Here is a 20,521-nt window from a genome sequence, read left to right on the forward strand (position 1 = left end):
TATAAAATGTTTAAAATTATTAATAATTATCTGTAATTACAAAATAATATTTGTATTTATAAGTAAATCTTGTAACCAATTTCTATTGAAAAAGCTTAAAAAAAAGGTGTAATATGAATGTAGAAGATTTTTAGTATGTAGTTATGAACGTAATTTTATTCGTAATTCAAAGCTTTAATAATAGAATTTTACACTATAATTATGAATAACATTATTATTTAATTAAGAATGATCTAACGGAGTTTATTTTGATCTCACTTTTTATTTTTGTTAATTTTGTGTTTTAGGCAAAGTAGGGGATCTGACTAGACAATCTAGTGATTATACAAAATAGACGGTCTAATAGGAGCGTTTGACTAAATGAAATGAATGAAGTGTCTACCACTGTGAATAGACCGAATAACGCAAAAGTCTAAGTTGGTTATCTGAATCAAAAGAGAAAACAAATTATAAGCTAAAGAATTAGATAATAAAATCTACAATACCTTTAAATTTTTTTTGAAGTAAATCATCCCCGAAGATATGAATAAATAGAGTTCGTGATTCAATAGGAAATACAATCCAATAATTATATAAAGTTGGAAACTAAAAAATTGTGAACAAAATCTAAACCAAAATATTATCCAAAATCAAGCTTTAAAGAGAAATCATCAAGCTTCAAAGCTTGACAATGATGTTGAAAAAATGAAACATTGGAGTTTTCTTAGTTTTATTTATTTTCTTATTTGTAATTATTTTGTTTTGTCTTTGCATCAAATTCTTTGAATTGATTCTCTTGTAATTTCATAATAAATTATGAGGTTCTTTGCAATTAAAGTTTTGTTCTTCAATATCATATCATATTTTACTATGCTAAATGTTTGGTCTTTTTTTTTAATTTAATTGTTATTTTAGAAATTACTTTTAAATGCATTTTGATAATTCAATTTTGTCTTTAATTAAACTTTTGTTTAGTGTTTTGAACAATTTATTGGGTGTATGATTCAAGAGGTAAAAGATTAAAATTCTTATGAGTAGACACATGAAGATGAATAAGGTACTAAATAAATTAGTAGACACATATTTCATTAACGAGTTTTGGTTTTTTTTTGACACGTGTTTAGTCAATTCAATCTTGTTTGGATGATTGAATAAAAAATATATGTATCAATTTATAAAGAATTTATTATTAAAAAAGCTTAAAATTTAACCTACTTTCTTTAGTATTTTTTATTATCTATTTTTATTTACTTTATTTTTCTGCACAACAATTTAAAAAACCTATTTTACTTTATTGTTTAACTGATTTTTACTATTAAATTTATTTGAAGACGAATTGAATTCATCTAATTTTTTTATGTTAAACTATGTAACAGTGTCATCTCCATTTCAATCATTTTGATTGCCTGCTACATGAATGCAACCTGCAATTTTAAAAATATTTTACTTATAAATAAATCTTAGTAATTTCTATTGAAAATTATTAAAAAGAGGTGTAATACCAACTTAGAAGAGTTTTAGTACGTAGTCAAAATAGATTAGCTATGGTCATTAATGAAATATTAATCACTTTGCTGTTTTAATATTGTAATTAATAAAACATTAATTACATTAATTACATTAATTTATACTCTCATTTTCTCTCTCTTTCATATTAATTAAATAAAATGATATAATCGGGAAAAACTGAAGAAGTAATTAATAAAGCAATAATTATTCTAACTCTGAGATTTGTATTATAGTGATAAGCTTAAGACATATACTTTTTAAGACATTCCTATTGGAAAATAAATTAAAAATAAATAAAATATTTTTTTCTTAAAAGTATCAACAACAACAAAAATAATTAAAGTGGGTTTTATAAAATTCTTTATTGAAGTAAAAGTTACCAGAAAGTCTTAAAAATTATATAACAAAGCAATATTTTAGAAAAAATAAATTAAGATATAATATACACCGATAAGACATAATAATTTAAGGTTTTTTCAGTGAAATAAAAAATGCATTTAATATTTCTATTTTGAATGCAGTTTTAGTGAGTTACTTATAATACCATTTTTAGTTTTCTTATTTTAATATATATTATGAAATATAATTTATTAGAGTAATTAATGAAGTATTAATTATTATAACTCTTAATTGATCAGAATTTAATGAAATATTAATAATTTTCCCTTTAATTACCGAAAATTAAAGATATAGTTTTTAATTAGTTTGGACGGAAGTATATTAATGACTAACTAATGATAAATTTTTCAGTCCATCTTATATTTTTATGTCTACGAGGCCTATTTTATTAGAATATTTTTTAAAATATTACCACAAAAACTCTTCTATATTTAATAAATACTATTGTATTTTTGACGTAATTTCAGGTTTTTATTGCAATTAACCATTTTCTTTTTTATATCTTTTTTATTCCTTAAATATTGCTCTTCAGCTTTTTCTCTTATTTTTTTGCTTTAGCATTTACTTAGTTCTTGTTCATAAGAGCTCTAGTTCATGAACTTTGATGAAAAGTAACCTTAATTGGGTCACTTCGGAGAAAACATTGTAGCAAATTAATGTTGATTAGCTAGCACCATGTGAAAAGAAAGTAGCTGAGTGGTGACATCACCCTAAGTAACATTAATATATTTGGATTCCAATTTCAACAATTAAATCAACTTTAATTTTCATTAAATATTTTTGCTAACGTGTTTCATTTTTTTTCAGTTAAAAATATAATTTTCCCCAAATTTTAATGAATTTATAAATCATAATGACTTTTTTATTAATTTTGTTTCAATTCAACTTAATTTAATTTTGTATATATAATAAAATATAAGTAAAACAAACACTATCTACTTAACATATGAATATATATAATTATCTCATAATTGTATTTAAAAAAATATCCCTCTTCATATGAATTTTAATATATACATCAAAAGTTTTAAAAACAAATAAAACATTCAAATTAAAATTATCACATCCTCCCGCTACTCACTTAAGAACTCTATTACCTGCAATCTCATATGCTCTCATGTACAACACGATCATCACAAATAAAGAAACAAACACAAACAAATAACAGGGTAAGCTAGCTATAACAAAGTTTTTTATATAATTTAAATTTCAAATTGATACACAAAATTCATAAATTCTCATACAATTTCTCAAACATTTCACATAACCATCAAGTGTCTATCACGTTCATCATCACATTACTCTTGTCAGATTTCTACTGACTCACATACTTAGACATTTGACTCTACTTTCGGAAGACTCGTGTATTGAAATTAGCATCCAGCAACTTGCACCTATCATACTACTACTGTGAAACCCACACAACCATGTGTATAATTATCTCAATATCTCATCATCTCATCATCTTCATATGACAGGGTAAATCCATTTGATCTGCTCTGATTAGTTCTTTCAAACCTCAGACTCAGCCAAATGGACCTCCTTCGACTCTCACCAACTGAATAACTTCATCTATGTGATTCCATTATATCAGTAGAGTCAGGATCGTCTCATTCACAGGACACTCACAAATCAATACACCCTAATAACAATCTCAACACGGTATTTCCTTTCCTGAAAATACTATGTCTTGATCACACTTTAACCTCATTACATACATCATTTAACATATCAATGCACCACTCAATCACATCATATTTAAACTTTCTAAACAATCCAAATATATCTCAAACTTTACTTAAACACATAATCAATTCTAAATATATGCTCTTTAAATCAATCATCATCTAAAATCAAACAACCACTTCTCATCAAACATCTCACTTAAGTAATTCAATAAAATATTAAAAAAGAACAGTTCAACTCATTTATATTATCATTCAAACACTTTCAATTCTCAATCACAAACACTTTCAACAATTTATTCACCTTAAAATCAATATAAAAGATTCAAAATCAACAATTTCAGTCAATATATTATTTTACTTTTCAAAAGAGACAATCATGTAAGTAAATATTGGAATTGGTGACCACGCCACTCTCATATCAAGATCTTCTAACCTAGGGTTCTATTGAAAGGAATACGACTAACTTCCCTTACCTGGACTTGAGCAAATGCTCACTAAGAGTTTCGACCCACCAAAAGCTTAAGGATAACCCAACCTGCACCACAAAGTCCTGATCACAAATCTAACTATATCACTATGACCTTGATCTAATAGAGACTAATTCTGAAGATAAAAACCATTCTGAAGATAAAAACCTCACATGCAAACTTAACTAAAAGACAACCCTAACCAAATCAAAACTAACCAAAGGAAAATGAGCCAAAAATGAACTTACTCTATCTAAGATTCTGATCGGGAAATCTCGTAGAGTTCACTGTCAGGAGTCCAATGGCAGACTCTGATCATCAAACTGATGAGCGAGCAGGTCAGAATCTTAGAGAGAAGAGAGAGGAAAGGAAAAAAGGAACAAAAATGAACTTACTCTATGAAAGATTCTGATCGGGCTATTACCGTTAATGAAGATGAATATTCCGTGTCTGATGTGGTGCATCAAATGGAGCTTATGAAATCGCAATGGAGAAAGGGAGGTTCTGATGAACCCTAATTGCAAATGAAAAAGAGACAATGACTTAAGCATAAAAGAGAGAAAAACATAGAAAAGAAAATACAAAAGAAATTCTTATTTACTTGTATATTAGAGAGTAAAATACATGGTGTATATATAAGAAAAAGATTAAGACCTAGATGAAACAGAAAAGGAAAGTTGTGTTGAAGATGGTTGCTGCCCCTTCAAGATTGTGTTTGATGAAGACTTGTATGTTGTGTTTGATGAAGACATTTATGTGCTTTCCATGTATTTGTGCTTTGCTTTAAGAATGCCTTAGTTAGTGCTTAGAGGTTGTCTAAGAGTAGCTTTTTGCTGAGTATCTCACCTCATAACCACTGGCCATGTGTTAAGAACAAGCATAAGTTTTCTAAAATTGTTTTTCACATGTTTTACACAAAAACACGTTTTACTGCATAAAAATAAATCTGTTCTTTTCTAAATAAACAGATTCATTTTCTTCACTGATGCCTTGGCTAAAGTCTTGTAAAAAATTGATTTTGTGCATCAGGTATTTTGACTAAGTCTTCTTCTTTTCAAAACGACTGAGTTTTAAATTGTTAAACTTTCTCTGTTTTCGTTTTGAAAAATAAATCTGTTCATCTGTAAATGAATAGATTCTTTTTGCCTCTGGTGCCATGACAAGCTTAAACATTTTTCAGTTTTATCTCAGCACCAGAATGGTTGACTAAGTCTCCTCACTTAACAGATTCTCTAACTGCTTTTGAAAATAAATCAGTTTATTTTATTTTCAATCTGTTCATTTTATAACAGCTTTAACTGTTTTTCAAAATTCTGTTATAAGCTGGCTTTCTATAAAATGCAAACTTGTTTCTGAGCTTAATAACGATTCAAACAGTTTATACATTTGCAAAAAACAAGTTTTGATAGCAGAGAGTTAAGTGTTTTCAAGGATTAGCATTTGTTCTTCAAAGATTTCAAAAATCACAAAGTGTTTGTTCTTGGTTTGGTTCCAAAAGCTTGGTGTGAGGTGCAGCTACTGTTCTAGCAATCTTGCCTACTGGTTTAAGGCTGATCTTTGTTACCTCAATCAGGTGTAGTCGTTTCACTTCTTATTACTTGTAATAGTTTGGTTAAATCCTCTTCTTGATAGGTGTTCTTGGAGAGTGGATGTGTGTGTGTGAGTGCTGAAATAGGTTTTTTCAGCAAGAGTACCTAAGTTCTTGTAGGTTTCAAGAACAGTGGGAAGTGTACTTGATTGTACTGTGTGTTAGTGAATTCCACTTGTTGTTGGTGAAGACTGGATGTAGCTCAGGTTGAGTGAACCAGTATAATTGCTTGTGTTCATTCTCTCTCTCTCTCTGCAATTTCGTTTCTGCATAATTGATAAAACAGCTAAGAAATAAATCTGTTCAATTGAAAATAAATCTGTTCTTTCTGGGCACTGTGCATACTGTTCTTGATTTCTGAAAAAGGTGTTTGAATCTGATAAGAACATACATAATCTGCTAAAACCATTGGAACAGATTGACTGTGATAGGCTGTTCAAGAAACTGTCAATGCTATTAATTGAACCTTAAACAAATTGCTTAAAGTTGAAGCTTGCTGTGTTGTGATTCATTGTTCTTAATTTCTGGAAAATTTCTTGACATCAAGAAGAACACTCATAGTCTGTTAAAGGTCACAGGAACAGCTTGTTTGCAAAGGTCACTCAATTAACTAGCATGCTATCAATTGAACCTTAATCACTTGCTTGAAATTGAAGCTTGCTGTTTTGTGTTTCACTGTTTTTCAAATCTGATATTTGTGTGTGCTGCTGAAAATCCTCACTGCATAGTCTTGTGATTAGCTTTGCTGTATTAAAAGCGTTTCAAACAGAAAAACAGTGCTGAAATAAATCTGTTCATTTTAACATAAATCGATTTATTTTCTGTAAAACTGGGTTAAACACTGTTTCTGCGAAGAAGTTTTAAAAGGTCAATTCACCCCCCCCCCCTCTTGAACTTTGGCACTATTAAACCCAACAATTGGTATCAGAGCTGGGACTTGTAGTTTAATCAAGTTTGTTTGTAAAAATGTCTGAGTTTAATGTGCTTTTTGCTGAGGGTTCTGCTGTAAATAGACCACCTATGTTTAATGGATTGAATTATGCATTTTGGAAAGTCAGAATGAGAATTTTTATGGAATCCATTGATGCATTAATTTGGGAAGCTGTGGTCAATGGACCTTATGTGCCAATGCAGATTGTCAAAGATGAACAAGTTGAAAAGCCAAGATCAGAGTGGAATGATACTGAAAGGAGAAAAGCTCAACATGATCTGGTGGCCAAGAATATCATAACTTCTGCATTGACAATGGACGAGTTCTTCAGAATATCTCAATGTAAGTCAGCAAAGGAGATGTGGGAAGTCTTAGAAGTGACTCATGAAGGGACTGAGGATGTAAAAAGGTCAAGGAAACATGCACTCATCCAAGAGTATGAGCTGTTCAGAATGCAACCAGGAGAGAACATTGCTGATGTGCAAAAAAGATTCACCCACATTGTGAATCACCTCACTGGCTTGGGAAAAGAATTTGATAAAGAGGAGCTCAACATAAAGATATTGAAGTGCCTCGACAGAAGCTGGCAACCAAAGGTGACAGCTATCTCTGAAAGCCGTGATCTGTCAAAATTGGGAACTACTGCACTGTTTGGAAAGCTGATGGAGCATGAGTTAGAGCTTAAACGACTTAAAGAACAGGAAACAACAGAGAGGAAACCCAAAGGTTTGGCACTGAAAGCAACTGAATTGGATGAGATCAAGGAAGAAAAGGAAGATGCTGAAGATGATGATACAATCAACCTTCTTACAAAAAGATTCAGCAAATTTCTGAGGAAGAAAAGCAAAAATAGGAACCAGCAGAAAAGAAGGTATCCCAAACCTAATGATTTAAATTCCTCTAAATATACTTGCTTTGGATGTGGCAAAACAGGGCATATCAAAACAGATTGTCCAGACAATCAAACTAAGGACAAATCTGCCAGCAAGAAATTTGAAAGGAACAAAGGAAGAAGAGCCTACATCTCATGGGAGGAAAATGAAGTTTCCTCAACTAGCAGTTCTTCAACAGAAGATGAGGAGAACAATCTGTGTTTTATGATGAAGGATGAGGAGTCAAGCTCTGAATCAGTAAGTAACTTTTCTGCTGATTCTGATAACTATGATGATTTGCTTGCTGCCTTCAAGGAAACACATGAGGAAGCCAATAGGCTAGCTGTAATATGCAATAAGCTGCAAAAGGTAAATAATGTGCTTGCACCTAAAGTAAAAACACTTGAGGAAGAATTGCATAAGGCCAAAACAGATTTGGTAAGCCTTGAACTGACTTGCTTGCATGCCTCTATTAAAAACTGTGAAAACTGCAAAAGATTGAAAAACAAGTGGAATATTTGCTGAAAACCCTTTCCAATTTCACCAAGGGAAGAGAAAACCTTGAGTCTCTCCTTGGATCACAGAATGCTGTTTTCAATAAGAATGGACTTGGTTATACCCCTGGAAATACAACCAATGTCAAAAAGCTTTCAAGTTTTTTTGTTCCAGCAAAATCAGTTTTTTCAGCTTTTAACAGTGGCAAAAAGGCATCTCATGTAACCTGTTTTTACTGCATGAAATCTGGTCATACATCTAGGTCTTGCATTGCTAGAAGACATCTTGTGCCTAAGAACTTAGCTAAGTGGCTACCAAAGAGAAGGTGTTAATCTGTGCTGGACCCTATACAGAAAAGGGTACCATTTGTATATTTTTTATTCTGTTTTGCAGATTGGAAGCAAGAAGAACCAGTGGTACTTGGACAGTGGCTGTTCCAAGCATATGACTGGAGATCTTACAAAGTTCACCAGCCTAAAGCTCAAAGCAGAAGGACATGTGACCTATGGTGACAATAACCGAGGGAGAATTTTGGGCAGAGGAACTGTTGGAACAGGAAATTCAACAACCATTGAGAATGTGCTGTATGTAGAAGGACTTAAGCATAGTCTTCTCAGCATAAGTCAGCTTTGTGACAAAGGATACAAAGTGAATTTTGAGTCAAATGGCTGCACAATCTCAAGTAATTCATCTAGTAAGGTACTGTTTACTGGTAAGAGAGTGAATAACATTTATCTGTTGAATATTATGGAAACTAACTCTTCAAATGAGTGTTTGCTGTCCAGAAGTGATGAGTCTTGGTTGTGGCACAGGAGGTTAGCTCACATACACACAAATCACTTGAATAAATTGAAATCTAAAGATTTAGTTTCTGGTTTGCCTAACATTAAATTTCAGGACAACAGGCTTTGTGATGCTTGTGTGAAAGGTAAACAAATCAAATCCTCTTTCAAGTTAAAGGATATTGTCTCTACAAAAAATCCATTGGATGTGTTACATATGGACTTATTTGGTCCATCTAGAGTTGCTAGCTTGGCTGGAAATTTGTATGCTTTAGTTGTTGTGGATGATTACTCTAGATTTACATGGACTTTATTTCTTGCACATAAACATGATGCTTATTATGCCTTTAAGAAATTAGGAAAAATTCTGCAAAATGAAAATGGTTGCTGCATAAAATCTATTCGAAGTGATCATGGGGGAGAGTTTCAAAATGCTAAGTTTGAGAGGTTCTGTGAGAAGCATGGGATAGCTCATACCTTTTCAGCCCCTAGGACACCCCAACAAAATGGTGTAGTTGAAAGGAAAAACAGATCACTAGAGGAACTTGCTAGAACTATGTTAAATGAATCTAAGCTACCTAAGTACTTTTGGGCTGATGCTGTTTATACTGCTAGCTATGTCTTAAATAGGACTTTAATAAGACCAATTCTTAAGAAAACCCCATATGAATTGTATAAGGGCAGAAAACCTAGTGTGAGTCACCTTAGAGTATTTGGGTGTAAATGTTTTGTATTGAATAATGGCAAAGAAAATCTTGGTAAGTTTGATGCTAAATCTGATGAAGGTGTGCACATTGGTTATGCTTTGAATGGTCATGCATATAGAGTCTTCAATAAAAGGTTGCTCATAGTAGAAGAATCAATGCATGTTGTTTTTGATGAAACTGATAATAGTATATCTAAAGCTGCTGATGAACCTGACTGTAATGAATTTAAATCTGTTTTAAATCAAAATGAATCGATTCATTTTGATACTGCTGATACACATACTGTACAAGAATCTACTGCAGCTGCAGGTTTGCCAAAAGAGTGGAAAACTCCAAGAGACTTAACCCTTGATAATGTCATTGGAAACATTGAGAAAGGAGTGTCAACTAGAAAATCCTTGAACAATTTCTGTGAAGCAATGGCCTTTGTATCTCAAGTTGAACCCAAGAATTTGAAGGAAGCTCTCAAGGACAGCAACTGGATTTTAGCTATGCAAGAGGAACTGAATCAGTTTGCTCTTAATGAGGTCTGGACTCTTGTTCCTAGAATACCTGAGATGAATGTGATTGGAACAAAATGGGTATTTAGAAACAAAATGGATGAGCATGGAGTGATCACCAGAAACAAGGCTAGGCTTGTAGCTAAAGGGTACAATCAAGAAGAAGGAATAGACTATGATGAGACATATGCACCAGTGGCTCGGTTAGAAGCTGTTAGACTGCTGCTTGCCTTTTCCTGCATCAAAGGGTTCAAGCTATTTCAAATGGACGTGAAGAGTGCCTTTCTAAATGGCTGTATAAATGAAGAAGTATTTGTTTCACAACCACCAGGTTTTGAAGACCATCAACATCCAGAATATGTGTTCAAACTCCAAAAGGCTCTCTATGGACTCAAGCAAGCTCCTAGGCAATGGTATGAGAGGCTAAGTGATTTTCTCACCTCTCAAGGCTATGAAAGAGGCACATCAGATAAGACCTTGTTCATTAAGAAGAAAGGAGATGACTCAATTCTAGTTCAAGTATATGTGGATGACATCATTTTTGGATCAAACAATGGAGAATTATGTGAAGCTTTCATGAAAGTCATGAAGAGTGAGTTCGAAATGTCAATGATGGGTGAGTTGAACTATTTTCTAGGTTTGCAGGTCAAACAACTCAAGGATGGCATTTTCTTGAGTCAAGCAAAGTATTGCAAGGATTTGCTGAAGAAATTTGAAATGGACAAGTGTAAACCAATCAGCACACCCTTCTCAACAAACTGTCATTTGGATCATGATGAAGCTGGAATTTCTGTTGATGAAACCAAATACAGAGGACTCATAGGATCACTACTGTATCTCACTGCCAGCAGGCCAGATATAATGTTTGCAGTGTGCATGTGTGCAAGGTTTCAGTCTGCTCCTAAAGAATCACACTACAATGCTGTCAAAAGGATTTTGAAGTATTTGCAAGGAACTAAAGAAGTTGGCTTGTGGTATCCAGGTAACATTTCATTAAGCTTAACTGGATATTCTGATTCAGATTTTGCAGGTTGCAAAATTGACAGGAAGAGCACAAGTGGAACCTGTCATTTGCTTGGATCAAGCTTGATTTCATGGCAATGCAAAAAGCAGGCTTGTGTAGCTCTTTCCACTGCTGAAGCAGAATACATTGCAGCAGGGAGTTGCTGTGCTCAAACTATATGGCTAAGACAACAATTGAATGATTTTGGTATCTTACTTAACCATATACCTCTGTTGTGTGATAATACAAGTGCAATCAACTTAACCAAAAATCCTGTCATGCATTCAAGAACCAAACACATTGAAATAAGGCATCATTTTCTAAGGGAACACATATCTAATGGAACATGTGATATTAAGTTCATTGGTACTGATTTACAACTTGCTGATTTGTTCACAAAACCATTAGCCAAAGATAGGTTTAATTTTCTGCTTAATGAATTGGGTATTATAAATGTCAATTGTACCTAGCAGTGAAAAATTAAATCTGTTTATTCGCAATTAAATGTGTTTATTTTTCTGCACTGATACGCATTGATGACTAGGAAAGAGAAATTCTGATCTTTGACTGCTTGACTGATTTAGTGGGCATTAACCTCTGTACCTTTGACGGTTTTGGTCATGGTTATGTAACCGATTTGATGGTTTGGGTGCTCAATAAGAATTTGAGTGTATGCATCGTGACCCTAAAGATTTGGTGCTTATTTTCAAAGATACTCTGCACAAAATTCAGAAGCATAAAATCTTCATGCATATCTTCTCATAACTGCCATATCAATCCATTTATTCTGCTATAAATCTGTGTGAATACTTGCTACCCACATTGGCCATTCTCTTTCTATTCTCACCATTTGAAATCAAGAAAAGAATTCAGGTTACCATGGCTTCGTCTTCAAGACAAAAACAGAAAGGCAAGGGAAAGCAAACCACTTCTCAAGGTGTGTTAGAAGGATGGTTCGCTGGAAATGAAGAAGGCATCAATGCCTACATTCATGAAACAAGCAGGAAGCAGATCAACATACCCAAGGTGCTGGATTTCAACTGGCTGAAATCTGAAAAATTGGTAGAAACAAGGGCTGTGTTGAAGCACCAGAAACTGAAAAAGATGCTGGAATTAACGGGTAATGTCTATCCTGACTTGGTTAAGGTGTTTTATACTAACCTCACATTGGATGGGAAGAATGTTGTCTCTTATGTGAAAGGAATAAAGATGAAGATCACAAGTGAGGTGTGGAATTCTGTGGCTGGAATAAAATATGCTGGACTGAAAGTAGGGAAAGGGAACACCAGTGGAATTTCAGAATTCAACAAGCTGCAATATTACAAAAGTTGCATGAGGAATCCTACAGAAAGCATAAACAGATTCCATGCAGGGCATTTGAACCTCACTCCACGTCTAGTTGCATACATCATAGCTTGGCAACTGATTCCAAGAGGAACAAACCATGCTGTCCTACATGAAGAGGATCTTATTCTCCTATATTGCATCATGAACCAGATTAAGGTAAACTGGGTGTTCATTGTCAACGAACACATGCTCAAGTAAAAAAGGTTGGCTGATTACAGGTTTCCCTATGCTATTCTTGTTTCCAAATTAATTGATTACTTTGGTATTGATGTTACAAATGAGAGAAATGACCCTATCAAAGCTGTAAGTGAGATTGATACTTCAACTCTCACCAAAATGGGTTTCCACAAGATTGAAAACAAGTGGGTGGTCCTCAAGGAGAAGGACACTCCAGCAGAACATGAAGATGAGGATGAAGCTATTCCTATGGATGATGACTCACCTGCTGTCCAATCTGAACATGAGGAAGTTGCTGCAAATGCCATAGTTGCCTATCAAAGTCCAGAATACCGTGGAGAACCAATGTCTATGTTTGAGAGGCAAGTGCTGTACCGTCTTGATGTCATGTCTGCAGAACAAAGGGCACACTTTGAGACTACTCATGCAAGGTTCCAACACCTTGATGATCAGATTGAAGGGGTTCAGGCACAGCTTGCAGAGCTTTACTACAAGAATCAGTAGTTTTCTGTTGTTAATGCTTTCTTTATCTGTTTTAAAGTTTCTGTAATGTTGAACAATTTGGTTTTCTGTTTCTGAACTATTATGATTGTGGTTTCTGCTTTATACCCCTGTATTTCCCTATGCTTATATGCTGTTTGATGAATCCAAAGGGGGAGAAAAATAGCTCACCATGCTAGGTGATGCTAGCTGTAACAGGGAGTTAATTCTGCACCTTTAAATCAATTCATATGTTATGCAATACTGCTGTTTTTTTCTGGTTTAAAATCTGGTGCAGTACAAGTGCTTAAATGCTTAAAGCAACAAAGCTATGAGGTTTAGCTATGGGGATTTGTCTCCATCAAACAGGGGGAGATTGTTGAAGATGGTTGCTGCCCCTTCAAGATTGTGTTTGATGAAGACTTGTATGTTGTGTTTGATGAAGACATTTATGTGCTTTCCATGTATTTGTGCTTTGCTTTAAGAATGCCTTAGTTAGTGCTTAGAGGTTGTCTAAGAGTAGCTTTTTGCTGAGTATCTCACCTCATAACCACTGGCCATGTGTTAAGAACAAGCATAAGTTTTCTAAAATTGTTTTTCACATGTTTTACACAAAAACACGTTTTACTGCATAAAAATAAATCTGTTCTTTTCTAAATAAACAGATTCATTTTCTTCACTGATGCCTTGGCTAAAGTCTTGTAAAAAATTGATTTTGTGCATCAGGTATTTTGACTAAGTCTTCTTCTTTTCAAAACGACTGAGTTTTAAATTGTTAAACTTTCTCTGTTTTCGTTTTGAAAAATAAATCTGTTCATCTGTAAATGAATAGATTCTTTTTGCCTCTGGTGCCATGACAAGCTTAAACATTTTTCAGTTTTATCTCAGCACCAGAATGGTTGACTAAGTCTCATCACTTAACAGATTCTCTAACTGCTTTTGAAAATAAATCAGTTTATTTTATTTTCAATCTGTTCATTTTATAACAGCTTTAACTGTTTTTCAAAATTCTGTTATAAGCTGGCTTTCTATAAAATGCAAACTTGTTTCTGAGCTTAATAACGATTCAAACAGTTTATACATTTGCAAAAAACAAGTTTTGATAGCAGAGAGTTAAGTGTTTTCAAGGATTAGCATTTGTTCTTCAAAGATTTCAAAAATCACAAAGTGTTTGTTCTTGGTTTGGTTCCAAAAGCTTGGTGTGAGGTGCAGCTACTGTTCTAGCAATCTTGCCTACTGGTTTAAGGCTGATCTTTGTTACCTCAATCAGGTGTAGTCGTTTCACTTCTTATTACTTGTAATAGTTTGGTTAAATCCTCTTCTTGATAGGTGTTCTTGGAGAGTGGATGTGTGTGTGTGAGTGCTGAAATAGGTTTTTTCAGCAAGAGTACCTAAGTTCTTGTAGGTTTCAAGAACAGTGGGAAGTGTACTTGATTGTACTGTGTGTTAGTGAATTCCACTTGTTGTTGGTGAAGACTGGATGTAGCTCAGGTTGAGTGAACCAGTATAATTGCTTGTGTTCATTCTCTCTCTCTCTCTCTCTGCAATTTCGTTTCTGCATAATTGATAAAACAGCTAAGAAATAAATCTGTTCAATTGAAAATAAATCTGTTCTTTCTGGGCACTGTGCATACTGTTCTTGATTTCTGAAAAAGGTGTTTGAATCTGATAAGAACATACATAATCTGCTAAAACCATTGGAACAGATTGACTGTGATAGGCTGTTCAAGAAACTGTCAATGCTATTAATTGAACCTTAAACAAATTGCTTAAAGTTGAAGCTTGCTGTGTTGTGATTCATTGTTCTTAATTTCTGGAAAATTTCTTGACATCAAGAAGAACACTCATAGTCTGTTAAAGGTCACAGGAACAGCTTGTTTGCAAAGGTCACTCAATTAACTAGCATGCTATCAATTGAACCTTAATCACTTGCTTGAAATTGAAGCTTGCTGTTTTGTGTTTCACTGTTTTTCAAATCTGATATTTGTGTGTGCTGCTGAAAATCCTCACTGCATAGTCTTGTGATTAGCTTTGCTGTATTAAAAGCGTTTCAAACAGAAAAACAGTGCTGAAATAAATCTGTTCATTTTAACATAAATCGATTTATTTTCTGTAAAACTGGGTTAAACACTGTTTCTGCGAAGAAGTTTTAAAAGGTCAATTCACCCCCCCCTCTTGAACTTTGGCACTATTAAACCCAACAATTGGTATCAGAGCTGGGACTTGTAGTTTAATCAAGTTTGTTTGTAAAAATGTCTGAGTTTAATGTGCTTTTTGCTGAGGGTTCTGCTGTAAATAGACCACCTATGTTTAATGGATTGAATTATGCATTTTGGAAAGTCAGAATGAGAATTTTTATGGAATCCATTGATGCATTAATTTGGGAAGCTGTGGTCAATGGACCTTATGTGCCAATGCAGATTGTCAAAGATGAACAAGTTGAAAAGCCAAGATCAGAGTGGAATGATACTGAAAGGAGAAAAGCTCAACATGATCTGGTGGCCAAGAATATCATAACTTCTGCATTGACAATGGACGAGTTCTTCAGAATATCTCAATGTAAGTCAGCAAAGGAGATGTGGGAAGTCTTAGAAGTGACTCATGAAGGGACTGAGGATGTAAAAAGGTCAAGGAAACATGCACTCATCCAAGAGTATGAGCTGTTCAGAATGCAACCAGGAGAGAACATTGCTGATGTGCAAAAAAGATTCACCCACATTGTGAATCACCTCACTGGCTTGGGAAAAGAATTTGATAAAGAGGAGCTCAACATAAAGATATTGAAGTGCCTCGACAGAAGCTGGCAACCAAAGGTGACAGCTATCTCTGAAAGCCGTGATCTGTCAAAATTGGGAACTACTGCACTGTTTGGAAAGCTGATGGAGCATGAGTTAGAGCTTAAAAGACTTAAAGAACAGGAAACAACAGAGAGGAAACCCAAAGGTTTGGCACTGAAAGCAACTGAATTGGATGAGATCAAGGAAGAAAAGGAAGATGCTGAAGATGATGATACAATCAACCTTCTTACAAAAAGATTCAGCAAATTTCTGAGGAAGAAAAGCAAAAATAGGAACCAGCAGAAAAGAAGGTATCCCAAACCTAATGATTTAAATTCCTCTAAATATACTTGCTTTGGATGTGGCAAAACAGGGCATATCAAAACAGATTGTCCAGACAATCAAACTAAGGACAAATCTGCCAGCAAGAAATTTGAAAGGAACAAAGGAAGAAGAGCCTACATCTCATGGGAGGAAAATGAAGTTTCCTCAACTAGCAGTTCTTCAACAGAAGATGAGGAGAACAATCTGTGTTTTATGATGAAGGATGAGGAGTCAAGCTCTGAATCAGTAAGTAACTTTTCTGCTGATTCTGATAACTATGATGATTTGCTTGCTGCCTTCAAGGAAACACATGAGGAAGCCAATAGGCTAGCTGTAATATGCAATAAGCTGCAAAAGGTAAATAATGTGCTTGCACCTAAAGTAAAAACACTTGAGGAAGAATTGCATAAGGCCAAAACAGATTTGGTAAGCCTTGAACTGACTTGCTTGCATGCCTCTATTAAAAACTGTGAAAACTGCAAAAGATTGAAAAACAAGTGGAATATTTGCTGAAAACCCTTTCCAATTTCACCAAGGGAAGAGAAAACCTTGAGTCTCTCCTTGGATCACAGAATGCTGTTTTCAATAAGAATGGACTTGGTTATACCCCTGGAAATACAACCAATGTCAAAAAGCTTTCAAGTTTTTTTGTTCCAGCAAAATCAGTTTTTTCAGCTTTTAACAGTGGCAAAAAGGCATCTCATGTAACCTGTTTTTACTGCATGAAATCTGGTCATACATTGCTAGAAGACATCTTGTGCCTAAGAACTTAGCTAAGTGGCTACCAAAGAGAAGGTGTTAATCTGTGCTGGACCCTATACTGAAAACATATGACTGGAGATCTTACAAATGAGTGTTTGTTGTCCAGAAGTGATGAGTCTTGGTTGTGGCACAGGAGGTTAGCTCACATACACACAAATCACTTGAATAAATTGAAATCTAAAATCCATTGATGTATTAATTTTTATGCCCATAGGACTCGAAACCAAACTCCAAATAATGTTACAAGCAATCTACAGCAGTCAGGATTCGAACACCAGACAAGTTCTTTGGTCATATTATCATTTTTATTATACTTATACATATTAATATAATTTATACATATTAATATAATTTATACATATTAATATAATTTATACATATTAATATAATTTATACATATTAATATAATTTATACATATTAATATAATTTATACATATTAATATAATTTATACATATTAATATAATTTATACATATTAATATAATTTATACATATAATATAATTTATACATATTAATATAATTTATACATATTAATATAATTTATACATATAATATAATTTATACATATTAATATAATTTATACATATTAATATAATTTATACATATTAATATAATTATTATTAATAATAATATAAAATAAATTATATTTATATTATTATTATTTATTAATATTATTATTATATTATTAATATTTATTAATGTTATAATTAATATTATTATTAACATTATATTCATATTATTAATATTTATTAATATTTATTAATGTTATAATTAATATTATTATTAACATTATATTCATATTATTAATATTTATTAATATTATTATTATTATTATTATTATTATTATTAGTATTAATATTCATATTATTATTAATATTTATTAATATTATTATTAATATTATTATTATATTATTAGTATTAATATTATTAGTATTAATATTATTAGTATTAATATTCATATTATTAATATTATATTCATATTATCAATATTATATTCATATTATTAATATTAATTTTGATATAAATATACATTTAGATATTTATTGTGTGTGTATAGTAGTTTTATTTGACTTGAGTAATATTACTTTTATCCGGATATAGATAGATAGAGAGAAAAGGAAGAAATTATATAATACTAATATAACTTTAATACTATAAATACATATATATATTGATTAATATATTTCTTTATTTAATCATTAATTTTTTAAAACTCATGGTTAAATTTAAATTACTTTCATATTATATATATATATATTAATATAAAATTATTTGATATCTTATTTTCAAATATAGGTTATTATAGGTAGTTGTGAAGTTTTGTTAGATGGCTATATAGGTGCTTGTATCTTACACTTCTTTTTTGATTTGAGATTCTTGTATAAGGATTGAAATATCCTTAAAATGTTTTGTTTAATTTTTTTTATTCTTTGTCGATAAAAAAATCTTATTTTTAAATATTTACTTACATAGATTAAAATTGATATAATGTATAATTTTTAAAATATTTTAAATTATAAATTATTTAATCACTTTGTCATTATGATTTATATATTAGTAGAAAGGGTTGTTTAGTAACAACTTTTTACATAGATTTATGGAATAATTAATATAGTTTAAACTATAATGATATGCTAACTAGTAATCTGTATTAGAGATTTAATTAATAGTTAATGTAAAAGTCATCATTTTATGTTAAAAGATAATATTGTTTGTTGACAATATTCTTTACTATATATAACACACAAGTAAAACCAACTACCTATAATGAACTTAATTAAGTCAATATGATCGTAAAATAATAATTAATATGATAGTTTATTTTAATGTAATAGGTAATATGATGACTATGAGTATGACATATATTAAATTTGATTCATACTAATAGATAATATAATAAATTATGTTTAGATTCAAGTAGATTATAGATAAATTAAATGTGATTCATATGTTAATATTGTAGTATCATTAATATTGTTAGTATTATTATTATTATTAGTATTATATTTTTAGTATTATTAATATTGTTAGTATTATTAATATTATTAGTATTATTAGTATTGTTAATATGTTAGTATTATTAATATTGTTAGTATTTTAAATTGTTAGTATTGTTTTTTAATATGTTAGTTGTTAGTATTATTTAATATTATTAATATTGTTAGTAATATTATTAATATTGTTAGTATTATTAATATTATTATATTTTAGTATTATTAATATTATTAATATTGTTAGTATATTAATATTGTTAGTATTATTAATATTGTTAGTATTATTAATATTGTTAGTATTATTAATATTGTTAGTATTATTAATATTATTAATATTGTTAGTATTATTAATAATAATAAGTATAATAAAAATCATAATAAAACTAAAGAATTTGCTTAGTGTAGTGGTTAAATTTACTTGGTTGTTGAAAGATTGCTGAAGGAACTGGCTTCGAATCCCATTCACTGCTAATATTTACATACGGAAAAAATCTGTATGTAATTCGCGTTTTTCTTGTAGTGAAACAAAAATAATATGTAAAAAAATGATGAATTGATTAAACAACTTCTTTTTTCTTTTTATTTGTTTTGAGTCTCTCTACTTCTTTAAGTTTTTTTCTTCTTCCATTGGTAATTTTTGGATCGGAGAGTGTGATGAGTTTCACGTTAAAGTTAAGATTGACTTCATGGTAGATACAAAAAATAATGGTATGATTTTACCAAAAAATGTAGTTGCTTGAAATGGAGTGAAATAGTTATTGGAAATAAAGATTACTTTATTTGATATGTAAGATTTGGTGTAAAAACTTGTGAGAGTATTCTTTTTTTTTTCTTGTTATTGTCTTAAAATAAAAAATTAAGTAAAAAGATTGAAAGTCAATTTGTCTATAAAAACGGTACATTTATATTTTTAAGTAATTAATATAAAATGACAAATATTCCATTGTACTACTAAAATGGTTATATTATAATAAAGATAGAATCGGAGAAAATTGTATATTTTTAAAATAAATTTATAGTTTTTTTTTTTAAAATAAAAAAAAAGTAAAAATAAAAATATTAAATATGTATATTTTTTTATATATTTCATAAATATTTTATGATTAAGATGGATTGAAACGTGTGAAGTAGTTCGGACTTTCCACTCTCACCAATTAAAGAATCGGCAATTTCCATTTACTTTATTTCTTCTCCATATATTCAAAGATAAATTCTATGGCTACCAAACGTCTTTGGCGGGGGACTGGACCACTGCATGATGAAAGTCGGTCAACTCTGAAATCACCGGAAGTAATCTCTGTCATAAAGTTTTGTTTGAGTTTGATAAGCTACAACTTTTGTTTCAGTTTCCAAATCCTATGGCCTTTCCTAGCCCTTCTGTTGTCGCTGTTATGCATGCATTTGCAAAACAAGTGAGAGCATCATAGAGGCAGGGTCTTTGGCTCTCTCTGCTGAACTTGGGAATCATAGTTCATGGGTATCACCTTCTGGCCATTTTGCTTTTGGCTTTACCCACAAGGCACTGGCTTTGCAGTGGGTATATGGCTGATTTGCTGCTAGTCACCCTCAAATACTATTGTCTGGACAGCTAACCGTGATAGCTTCCCACTCCCCGCAAATTCAACGTTGATATCACCACCACTGGTCTGCGGCTTTTCCCGAGTGGGAGAGAAGGCTATGCTCTCATTTCACCTACTAATGTAACTTCGGCATCTATGCTTGATTCTGGCAACTTTGTG

At 31.6% G+C, this 20,521-nt stretch overlaps 1 protein-coding gene across 1 annotated transcript; it reads left to right on the top strand.

The window, feature by feature from the left end:
* Positions 1 to 6,596: 6,596 nt before the first annotated feature.
* Positions 6,597 to 20,331, top strand: LOC137805618 (uncharacterized). The gene is made up of 9 exons (XM_068605559.1): positions 6,597 to 6,635; positions 6,765 to 7,040; positions 7,131 to 7,432; positions 7,547 to 7,691; positions 15,345 to 15,620; positions 15,711 to 16,012; positions 16,127 to 16,271; positions 19,989 to 20,072; positions 20,155 to 20,331. Exons 1-9 carry the CDS (start codon positions 6,597 to 6,599, stop codon positions 20,329 to 20,331), a joined length of 1,746 nt encoding a protein of 581 aa, XP_068461660.1.
* Positions 20,332 to 20,521: the final 190 nt, after the last annotated feature.

Source organism: Phaseolus vulgaris, chromosome 3, assembly GCF_000499845.2.
Source record: "Phaseolus vulgaris cultivar G19833 chromosome 3, P. vulgaris v2.0, whole genome shotgun sequence".
Classification (NCBI taxonomy): Eukaryota; Viridiplantae; Streptophyta; class Magnoliopsida; order Fabales; family Fabaceae; genus Phaseolus; species Phaseolus vulgaris.